The sequence below is a fragment of the Canis aureus genome, chromosome 17 (genome assembly GCF_053574225.1).
Source record: "Canis aureus isolate CA01 chromosome 17, VMU_Caureus_v.1.0, whole genome shotgun sequence".
NCBI lineage: Eukaryota > Metazoa > Chordata > Mammalia > Carnivora > Canidae > Canis > Canis aureus.
In genome coordinates this window covers 16,112,812-16,125,037 of record NC_135627.1, presented here as the reverse complement: position 1 = coordinate 16,125,037, position 12,226 = coordinate 16,112,812, and the positions used below count along the sequence as shown (strand labels likewise).

The window sequence follows — 12,226 nt, the reverse complement described above, 5'->3', positions numbered from 1 at the left end:
ATATACATCCATTATACCACTTAACTAAAATGTGGAGAAATGGAATCCTTGTGCACTGTTGGTGGGAACACAAAATGGTGCAGCCACTATGGAAAAAAACAACTGTAGAGCTTCCTCAAAAATTAAAAACAGGGGATCCCTGGGTGGCTGGCGGTTTAGCGTGTTGCCTTCGGCCCAAGGCATGATCCTGGAGTCCTTAGATCAAGTCTCATGTTGGGCTCCCTGCATGGAGCCTGTTTCTCCCTCTGCCTCAGTCTCTGCCTCTCTCTCTCTCTCTTTCTCTCTCTCTCTCCCTCTCTCTCTCTCTCTCTCTCTGTCTCTCATGAATAAATAAACTCTTTTTTTAAAAAATGTCCCTTGATGGATAAATGGTCTGTTTGTTTTTCCATTGCATTAACAAAGTTCAGGTCATCAATAATGTGGGTTCCAGAAGCTAACCTATATCTCTTGCTTAATAAATATTGGGTGTCCTAGAAGAATCCTAGGGCCCTATTTGCAAAAAAATTATGAAGATACCAGAGAGGAGAGCTTTTGGAGGTTCAAGGTCAGTTTTAAATTCTGAAGACTGCATCCCCAACCATGAAGAGCTACTGCTGGAGGGCAAGCAACTCACTCTTTAGGGGAGAATAAGCTGAATGAAGGTCCTAGGTCTTGCTTTGGGACATGTGGCCCATCACAGAATGATCATTACTATTTATAATAAATTGGTTCCCAGCTCATCCACTAGGACTTGGTCTGATGCTCTGAGACTCAAAGAATAAGACAAGCTAGCCAACATAAGTGGAGCCATCCAGAATTGGTATGGAAAGAGCTATGGTCCTGAATGAGTCTACACAGATCAAATCATAGAAGAGGGGTGGGGAGCTATAGCCTAGTAGTTGGTCTCAAGAGCAGCCATGCCCTTGATAACAGCTGTAAAAAACCATACACGCCGAGGGAACTCTGCTTCCTTGGACTGGCCTACAGACATGTGATGTCCTTAACAGTCTGGACTCACAGGACAAATCCTGTTTCTGACCCACTGCCTCCTAGGTATATGTTTATCCTCCTCAGAACAGAGGATCCCTTTTTATGTTAGGAAGAAGGCCACTGTGACCCTAACTTCCTGCCACTTCTAGAAGAATATTTATAGGTCTTCCTTCTGGAAAGGGAGATTATAATTACCCCTTCTATTCTGTTATTCTCTATTCTCTCCATCCCCGTTTTTAGAAGACAAAACAAAACAAAACAAACTTGATAGACAGGTCAGAAATATAAAGCAGATGATGGTAAGAAGAGGTAAGAGTCATATCTGATTTCTTAATATCTTCTGCCCCAGGATTTCATAAATGGAGATGGAACCATTGTAAGTTGTGGCACTCTATCATTGATTGGCCCAGAAATAAGGGTTCTAGAAGAATTTTTGAGTCATAGACCAAGAAGTTACTATATAATGTGGTTTAGATCACACAGGCAATATGAAACCTGCTGCTTCTCAGACAAAAGCCATGGGAATCCATGAGATACTGTCTATAGAAGACAGTGCTCAATTAGCTTAGAAAAAAATGGATAGAATATGCTCAATATACTTTTGTCACAATGAATACCCAACACAAAACTAATGGTTCCTTTGAATCACAGAATTAACAATATGACTACAAAAGGATTATACAGCCAGAATTTTTGCAAGTTAAAAAAACTAACATCATTCCTACACCAACATCCAAGTCCTTTGCAGTTTTCCTTAGTTTACCTTTTTGGTTTTTTTTTTTTTTTAGTTTACCTTTTTGTATCCTTCCATAGCCCAATTATCTGTATTCCCTACCATGTGTGAATGTAAGTAATAATAATAATAATAATTTTAAAAGGAGAACTTGTTGTGCAGCTAGATGCTGTAGAACAATGGCCAAGTGCTTTGCTAAAGTTGTTGCTTGCACTGTGTGTCAAATGCCCTGCCAGCCTTTGAGTGTTTATCACTGCAGTGCATGGCTCCTGAACACAGACAGACTCCACTGAGGATTTGGGAAGGCTCAGAAGAGCTGGAGGCATAAGAAATGCACAGAGATTTCAAAGAAATGAGTAGTAAGAGAGACCAAGGTCTGAAAGAAGGACACTGAGCAAATTTCGAATGGCCCACATCCAATTGAGGTAAGAGCAGGAAAAGCCATTGTTATCTTATGACTCCTCTTCCCCAGTTCACTGAAGCCCTGTCCTACCACATCCCTCTGACTTTGGCAGAGTGACAACCCAGACAGAACCTTAACTAGCAAGATGTACTCTACCTGAGACCTGTTCAAAACGTTAGAAAGGCTGAGGCTGGGACCACGGAACACCTGCCTTTGACGCCTGCCTGTCTTCTAGATGCCAAGGCTACCCACCCCCCTCTTCTACAAGTGCAAACCCATTTCAGAAGGGGAGGCCACTGAATCCATCTTGAAAGGACTTGCTCTGAGGTTCAAAGCTGACTCTGGAGCTCGTTAGCTTCCCCTTCCAACAAACAAGCCAATGGCATGTTGGCATGAGTTCACATAACCAGGCTTGGCCCATGTTATATTCATTTGGTTTCCATAACTAGATATCCTAGAGGGTGTGAGAAATATAACCAAGACATCAGCCTTACTCAGTTCACTGCCTGTGAAAAACAAACTTGGTTGGCCATTTAAAGCCTAGTCTAACAATTTTAAGAGTCTCATCTCTTCCTGAGAAGGGGCTCCTTGCCCAGTGGGGGCCTCCCCACCTGGCTCAGGTCACGCCCAGCTCTGCCCACCTCCCTCACCTGTGCATTGGCAGGTCCGGTGGAAGAATTTCCTTGGCCACCCTTCTCGGTCATCCTGGTTCCGCAGGACATAGGGGCCACTCCAGGGCCTGGCGTCAGTTTGCACCTCCATGCACTGGCCCCGGCCCTCCTGAGAGCCGCAGATGTTGGCTGGCTCCAGACCCAGCGGCGGGCAGCACTCCTTGGCCATCAGGTTGTCCACGGTCATGCAGACCCGGGGAAACTGTGCCCAGGCTCCAGGTAGGAGTCCACCACCCAGACAACAGAGCACAAGGCCCCACCCAAGAGGGCTCATGGCTTTATCAGCAGGAGAGCTCCCTCTTGCTTTCCACTCCCTGATCCTATCCTGCCCTTCTCCTCTTCCACTCTTGAGCTCTTGAGCCTGCATTCAGTCGATTTTTGGTTTAGGGGGGTGGGGGAGTTGATAAAGTTCTGTTTTGCAGTTCTATTTCTCTCCTCCTTAAAAAATACCTACAAAAATCGCAGAGCCTACGTGTGTGCACATGTGTATGTGCACACGCACAGACTATTTTATATGATTCAAACAACTAAAACAAATTTAATACCATTAGAAGCACCTCTAACAGCCAGATTTAATGAGGGTAACGCTTCTCACCATCTTTCCCCCGTTAAATCAGGCTTTGTCTAATTGAGTTAATTTACGGGGTACTGCAGTCATACTACTTATTATACTGGTATTTCTAAACCCCTCCTTCCCTCCTTACCCATAACTTTAATTGCCTTGAACTCAGTTCAAAAGCCAAACACCGTGCTGCCTTTATTCTGTCTGGCGTGCCAAACCACGGGGCCTGGTGGGGTTTGTGTAAGGGCTGGGAGAAGCCATCATTAGGGGGATTAGTATTAGAGAAACCCTCATTGTTAGCACATGACCCAAAGTGTATAATGAAGTGCATACAGTTGCTGGCTTTGTTTCAAAAGGGCAAAACCATCTTCATTATCTGGGCTCATGTGCCCCAGCCAAGCTTGTGACCTCAGACTTCCCGGGGAGTCAATAGATGCAGTGAGCTCCTCGTTGTCGTTAAAAGGCCTTTACAGACAAGCGTGCATTGCTAACCACAATTCACTCCTGACTGCTCCCTGACGTGCTAGAAAGACCACGACAGGAGGTCACACAACTTGAGAAATAAAGAAACATTTATTTAGGGCTGACGTACAAGGAATTGCTTTGTTCCACAATTAAGGGCCCTCTTCCCTCCAGATAAGCGTGTACTATTCTCCTATTCAGCACATCTAGGCAGTAGATGTTTTTTAATCACACAAAGTAGCATGCCATCAGAAATTCAAAATTATAATTATCTGGTTGTAAGGATGGCAGTGGGACAGTTGGGAGCAAGGGCTTGCAAGTCACATCTTTTGATTTATGTTGAAGTTAAGCGTTGCCAAGCTTCAGTTTAGAACATAATGCCTCCCCCAGTTCTTCTGGGGCAGCGAAGGGAGGGTCCCGATCAATAATGACGGCTACCGTGAGAGCATCCGTTTATCCCTTCGTGGGGGAAACAGGACTGACTTCGTGCCATTAGAATCTGTGTAGACAGCCTATGTGACACTGCTTCAGATGGTTTCCAAGAATATATCTAGGCATAAAGACACAGAATATTTCAAAGAAAATTCCTAAGGTTAAAAAAAAATGTTTATATAGATGCTCCTCTCTCGGGCACTTCTGTCATCCCCATGATATTAAGTTGTTATGACTTAATTATTATTTATTTATTTATTTATTTATTTTATTTTATTTAAATTCAATTTGCCAACATATAACACCCAGTGCTCATCCCATCAAGTGCCCGCCTCAGTGCCCGTCACCCAGTCACCCCATCCCCCCACCCACCTCCCCTTCTGCAACCTTTTGTTTCCCAGAGTTAGGAGTCTCTCATGGTTTGTCTTCCTGTCTAATTTTTTCCCTCTCAGTTCCCCTCCTTTCCCTTATAATCCCTTTCACTATTTCTTATATTCCACATATGAGTGAAACCATATGATGATTATCCTTCTCTGACTGAATTATTTCATTCAGCATAATACCCTCCAGTTCCATCCATGTTGAAGCAAGTGATAGGTATTCGTGTTGTGACTTAGTTAAATGGCTGTCCTCATCTCTGCCTGTACTCCCATGCCAGCCGATACCCAAGCCCAGAGAAACAAAATCTCTGAAGGTGTGGCCAGGCCAGTGTTTGTTAGAAGTTCTCTAAGCCGTGGTATTGTGGGTATTGTGCAGCCACAGTTGAGAAGCACGGGGTTAGAATAAAGCATAGTTCCCAAAGAAATGTTGGAATAGAGTCAGCTACAAAAATTGGATGTGTGTTAGTTTCCTGGAGCTGCCTTAGAGAATCACCATAAACTGAGTGACTTAAAATAGAAATATTTTCTCTCATAATTCTGAGGGCAGAAGTTCAAAGTCAGTGTGTCTATACGGCTGCCCTCCCTTTGAAGGCTCTAGCAGAGAGTCTTTCTTGCCTCTTCCAGCTTCTGGTGACTGGAAGCTCCATTCCCCTGGTTGGGAGCAGCATCATTCCAATCTCCGCCATAGTCACATGGCCTCTCCTTTCTGTCTCTCTTCTCTGTGTGTCTCCTATTAGGACACTTATCATCAAATTTAGAGCCCACCTTGATAATCCAGAATGGTCTCATCTTCATATTCTTAAGTTAATTGCATCTGTAAAGACCCTCTTATCAAATAAAGTCACATTCATAAGTTCTAGGGTATGGGCATAATTTCTCGGTAGCCACCATTCAACCCTCTATTTCATGGATATGAAAGTTGAGTAATACCAGAATTGCCATATCTCAAAGTGGAAGGGTTTTCGGAGCCCATTCATCCATTCCATATGTACCTACTAATCCAGTTCATGCCAACATTTTGCCACTATGTATTTCCACTCTGTGTTGTGATGCTCTGGTTCCGTAAATATCAGATTCAAAGTTCTTAGATGACGCCACTGACACAAACACCTCTCAGAATGCCCCCAGGCCTAGTCCTAGGATCACTTTTCTTTTATAACAACACTTGCTAGATAACTCATCTAGTCTGTGGCTTTAAATGCAGGCTATCATGATTCCCCCAAATTACAACTCTGGTCCTGACCTCAGCTGTGAGCCCCAGACTTATATATCTAACTACCTGCTTGACCTCTCACTTGGAGATCTAGACATGTCTCACTTAACATTTCAAAGTAAAGTTTTTCTCTCTCCACCCAATTTTCTTCTCCATTAGTCTTCGTCTTAGTAAACAGCAGCACCACAATCCCATTAGTGGTCCTCAATTCTTCTTCTTCCCACCTCCTCTGTATATGCTTTCCAGTGCACTTAGAGTAAAATCCAAGGTCCGTTCCATGCACTAATCAACATGAAGGCCACAGATCCACAAGCATGTGATCCTGGTCTGCATCAAAATAAATACAATAAGTAGAGAAATGGAGAGTCAGCATTTAGAAACTATCATGGCAATTTGGCATTGCGATATTGTTCAGGCACATGATCAATGGACTCATCTCATTGAAGAGGAGATCTACTTAGAGGATTGTCAAACTTGCATGGACATGATCTTGTAGCACAACCTATAGACTAGTCACATTTGATTACATGTTGGCCTATAACTGAAAGAAAATTTTAATTATTTTTTAAGCTCTTTGCCATGGACAGTTTGAGAAGAACTGGTATGTAAGGTCCTCCATGGTCTGTGCCTTGCCCATCTCTCTTTCCTTCTTGTTCGGCCGTCACAGAGCACACCCATCTCTCTAGTACTCAAATACACGTTCATTTCCAAGTTGGTCTTTCTTTTGCCATTCCCACTGCCTGGAATGTTCTTCTTCAGAACCCTCCTTGTCACTCAGGTGTCAGCTCAAATGATAGCTCCTGAGAGAGGTCATCCCAGACCAATCACTCTACTGTGACTACACCAGGTAGCTAGTCTCCACCGATTGCATTATTTTTCTTCAGAGCACTTATGACTATCTAAAATTATCCTTCTTGTTGGTTTAGTTTCTGATAATCTGTGTCTTCTATCCTGGTATAAATTCCAGGGAAGCAAGAGACCTAACCATGTTGTTTTCCCTAGCACTAAAAACAGTATGTGGCAAAGAGACTGCTTGATAACAGCTGGTGAGTAAATATCCTCAGTTCAATTTTTTATGTTCATCAGAAGAGTCTCACCATTAAAGGGATTGACTTTATACAAATTAAATGTTATTAATTTAACTAAATAAAGTAAATTTAGACTACTAAATACCACTATTGTATTAAGGGTTCCTCATAAGATTTGTTATGTTTGAAAACCACTGGTCTGGTCCAACACTCCACACTTGGCTCCCACCACATCACCACCACCAACAAATTCCCTCCTCAATATTTCTTTTTTTAAAATTTTATTTATTTATTCATAGAAACACAGAGAGAGAAAGAAAGAGGGGGAAAAAAAAAGAAAGAGGGGGAGAGAGAGAGAGAGAGAGAGAGGCAGAGACACAGGCAGAGGGAAAAGCGGGCTCCATGCAGGGAGCCTGACATGGGACTCCATCCCGGGATTCCAGAATCATGCCCTGGGCTGCAGGCGGCGCTAAACCACTAAACCACCGGGACTGCCCCCTCCTCAATATTTCTAACAAGATATCAGCAGTGTCTGGTTAAACGCCTCTAGTAAGGAGATTCCTTTAAGAAATAGTTCTAAAGGTCAGTAAATCCTTCCTTTTTAGTAAGTATTTAATATTTAATATAATTTGAATTTAAATATAAATAGTGAAAATTTCCTTTGCCAATGTTTCCAGCAAACGCCCTTGGGAACTTGCCCACCCCAGCTCCCTAGAATGGATACAGTCCACTTTTTATAGAATTCTCTTCCTTATCTTCTCTTTTTTCCGATGAAATTTCCTCAGTTGCTTACATTTTTCCTTCATATGACCTAATTTTAAATCCTCCCATTAGCCTATACTCTCCTTTTCTGGAAAATTCAGCTTGCCTTTTGACCCCTTGATGCACGTTTCCCATAAGTTAATTCAATGTTCCTTATACAACCTAAGATGACTAAAAAATTAGCTTGTGAGCTTTGCTTAGTAGCCACATCACTCAACAATTTTGCATCTGTAAGCTCAAGCTAAGTCATGTGGCAGTAAAGACCTCAAAATCTCATTGGCTTGTGAAACAATGTTTACTACTCATCAGCTCTAGTTATGCTCCACACTGCCTTCACCCCAGGACTCAGGGTGAAGGAGCATTGTTTCCTTACTCTCCTGATGCTGCTCATCTTGTAACGAAGAAGTCAGTGATGGGCCACTGCTTGTAAGTAGTCTACCTCGCTCATTTCTGCTCATTCTACTGGCAAATGCAAGCCTCATGGGCAAGACTGCTGTTCTCAAAGACAGGGACTCTGTAAAGAGAACTCCTACAGGGAGGGTCAGCAAGTAGTTTACTGCATTTAAAATCATCTTAAATCCCTACTCTTCTTTCATATAGCTTTCATGAAACTTCTTCAAAGTCAAGTGTCTCTCCTATCTCCATCCCCTATTCTTTTCTTATGGACTTGCCTTTGGGGTCTGTATTACTTTGCTGGGGTTGCCATAATAAAATGGCACAATAAACAGAAATTTATTTCTCACAGTCCGGAGGCCGGGAGGTCCAAGACCAAGGTGCCAGCAGGATTGGTTTCATCTGAAGCCCTTCTCCCTGGCTGGCAAATGGCTGTCCCTCTCATGGTCTCTCCCCTGCGCGCACGGGCCCTGATGCCTCCTTGTGTGTCCAGACGTTCTCTTCTTGTACGGACACCAGTCAGATTGGATTAGGGCCCCCCCCAAAAAAACCTTGTTTTAACTTCACCTCTTTAAAGGCCCCATCTCCATGTACAGTCACATTCTGTGGTAGTGAGGATTAGGGTTTCAACGTGTTAATTTTGAGGAAACACCATTCAGTCCATAACAGGGTCAAAATGCAAGAGTTTACTTTTGTCTCTATTAAATTAGAATTACCTTTTGATATCAAGCCATCAGCCAACATGAAGGCGTGTTATGGGAAACCACTAGGTGGGACTTCTAAAGCATTTTTGATGTCATCTAATACACCTCTTGATGCCACTTTATGAGGATCCAGGGGAGGGATTTCTCACAGGGCTCAATATCCAGGAAAGCTGTGTTTCCACATAGCAACTAGCTTATCCTGGACTTTTAGACCACGTGGATCTTATAATGGTGTTTCTTTCTTTGCATTGACTAGTTATGAAACTTAGAGCCAATCTGCAGCCCTCATGTCAAGCAACTGATTCTCACAGTATTTATCTAGTTTGATATTTTCATTCCCATATGTTCCTGGATTCTGGGATTCTTATTTTATCCTTTTGCAAATTTATGCGTTTTTTTTTTCCAGCCTATCTCAAATCTCTAAATATCACACATATACTGCTGTGAAGGTCCAAAGGTAAGAAGCCACCCAGCCAAGTAGTTGTTTATAAGTAAGCCAGGGGTTAGAGAAGAATTCAAGAATTCTTGGAGAAGTTGGTGCAAGTAACCAGAAATCTAAGAACCAAGCCAAGATAAGCTAAGAAGATGTCACATCATGAGCACAGCTGTCATTAAATATTGCCTTGTTTACAAAAGCAAAACTCTTTGCTAGAAACTGAAGACCAGGATCCAGGAGGAAATATCTCATGGGCAGATTGAGACTGTTTGCTACCAGTGGAAACCATAAAATCAAAGACTATTCTAAAGAATGTTCTGAAACGCAGTAGAGAGGAAGCTGTATATCACAGAGCTAAATAATCTGAGAGCAGAGAGTGCCTTATTAAAAAGCAATGTGTTTTAGAGTAGAGGGAAGCAGCTTAATAAAAAGAATGTTCTGCACACTTTCATTTTGCATCTCAGCACTTAGCATCTTCTTGCACATAAGAAGAATTCAATGGGTGTTTCTGGGAGTGAATTAAATCAGATACTTTAGGGAGTTTATGAGTGAATGGTGCAGGGTGGGCATGCAGAACTTTACAGTAGGATGCCAGCCTGTGCTTCCCTACATTCAAAGGAAGAAGACATGGCTCAAAGCCTGGTAAGCCAACCAATGGGGCAGTAAATGTTTTAGAGCTGTTGCTAAGGTTAATACAGAAAAAATGATTTACATCTTTCTTCTGCCTGACAGTGAGTTGCCTGCTCTTTTCTCTATGCCTCTGAATGTGAAAATCCTCCCTGTTTTTGTTCCCTGCTGGACTCCTCTGCCTGATGCTTTTTGATCTATTCTCTGCTGCCACATCATGGGGAAAAGAGATTATTTTTTTCCCCTGTGTCCAAATTGTTTCTTAAATGCTGGGCATCTGTCCTGATAAGGGTTTTGCTTTCTACATCTAAAAGCTTTTCTTTTCTTGGTGTTATGAATTGTTCTTCAGAGGAATTAAGGGTTAGGAATGTGCTGTGTGGTTTCTAGTATTTCAGTTGGATGTAGTTTCCCACTGTGTGCATTTTGGGATAGTCTGTCGTTAAGGCTGTGTTGATACATCAAACACATTTTTTAATTTCAGACTTTGCATTGCTCATCTTTATGTTCATCTCAGCTCTTTGTTATACACACTGGTGCCCTCCAATTCTTATTTTTATCCCTTTGTTTTTTTATCCTCCACCCTAGTAACAGGTATCCAATTTAGATTTTTGTGTGTGTGTACCCCTATAATTTAATGACCCACTTGGATAGGTAATATAGCTACTCCTCCTTCAAAATATGGATTTGTGGGAAAAAGGAAGGTAATCATTCCCCTTTCTGCCCACTTCTGATCAAACCCAGCAAGTTTGCAAGAAATGGTATGGGCTGAAAATGTAAACTCTTCTGGCCAATTCTAATACTAACAGATCCACCAGAGTTTACAAAGGTGTGACTAAAACTGTTTGGGATCTAGAAGGATCACCAAAATACCTTGTCAAGTGAAAAACATAAGGTATATGACTGTGAATTCATTATGGTCATGTTCATTATGCTGAGTTAGGGGAGGGAGAGAGGAAGAGGCTGTGCCTATCTAGCTGTGTGTAAATGTATAGGGCATACACAGGAAATAAGTTGCCTACCTCTGGGAAGCAAGCAAAGGGCTGGGAAATCAGAGAGGAAAAGAGACTTATTTTTTATTTATATTTTTGTACATTTTGAATTTTGAACCATGCATATACAGTACTTATTTTTTTTAATCAGACATCAAAAATTTTAAGTTAAAAAATATAGAACAAGGAGCATTTGTGAGAATGACATTATGTAGAAGAACTTTTTCTGTAAGTCTAGGAAAAGCACCATGGCTTTGGCACAACCCAGATTGGTTTTATTGATTTGGACCCTGCTACTTCCTAGTTTGATGACCTTGGACAATGTGGTTACCTTCCGTTAGCCCCAGGTTCCTCATCTGTCAGCCCAAGATGATAATATCTACTAGGTTTAATTCTAAGGGTTAAATATAGCACTACATATAAATTGCCTAGCAGAACCTGGCATACAGTAGGTACTCAGCGAAGAGTGACTATAATTATTATTTTCAGAAAAGAATCCATTGAGACCACAATCAACTTTTTAAATTTCTGTACTGGCAAATCATTGGCCTGACCCATTATGCCATTTTTTATTTGTTTGGAGGGCCGTTATCCTCCTAATCAATAGCCTATAATGCCTCTATTTCAATGGACAACAAAGAAGGGGGAAAATCTCACCAGGATACTGAAAAATCCTCCCCACTGAATCTTTATCCCAGGATTTATCAATTAATACACACATATGCATGCACACACATGCATTCATACCTATACACATAAACACACCTAATCCAAGAACCTAACTATAAGTACTTCCTCTAATATGTTTCTCTCTGGAAACTAAATCAGTGCTTCTCACTTTGGCATATAGAAAATATTCTCATCCATAATGCAATGTTACTACCTAGAAATGAAAGGAATTGTTTTTGTTTTGTTTTGTTTTTGTTTTTGTTTTTGTTTTTGTTTTTGTTTGTATTTATTTAAGTAATCTCTACACCAACCTGGGACTCAAACTCATGACCCTGAAATCAAGAGTCACATGTTCCTCCAACTGAGTCAGCCAGGTGCTCTGGAATTGTTCTTTCTTAGATTCTGCAGGATTAATTAAATGATATGTTATGTTTATAGATATGGTATTCTCTTAGCCTTGGAACTTATGAATCTCCATCAATTATAACAAGGATATGTGTGAACAAAACTTAAATAAAGCCACAGAGACTATGGATAAACCAGATTTGAAACCATTCTTATTAATTTTAAGAGCTGACAAAAATGAATTCTATCATTAAAAATAAGAAAAATAAATCTTCTTCAAAAATGACTTGATCCGAATCTGGTGCTTTATATGAAGCACATTATTTTATAACTGCTGTCAAAAAGCATCTAATCATGGTGTCTGATATTCTCTTTGAAAATGACTCTTTCTCATTTAATCTCAGCTGCTCTAATTCAGTTACTTTTAATAAGCCAAGTGCACACACAC

General features: G+C 41.3%; 1 protein-coding gene across 1 annotated transcript in view; it reads right to left on the bottom strand.

Moving 5' to 3' along the window:
- Positions 1–3,492, bottom strand: part of DCT (dopachrome tautomerase) — a 34,496-nt gene extending 31,004 nt beyond the window's left edge. The window contains exon 1 of the mRNA XM_077854791.1: positions 2,756–3,492. Coding sequence (XP_077710917.1) covers positions 2,756–3,143 — 388 coding nt within the window. The 5' untranslated portion in view covers positions 3,144–3,492. The remainder of the gene's footprint in view (positions 1–2,755) is intronic.
- Positions 3,493–12,226: the final 8,734 nt, after the last annotated feature.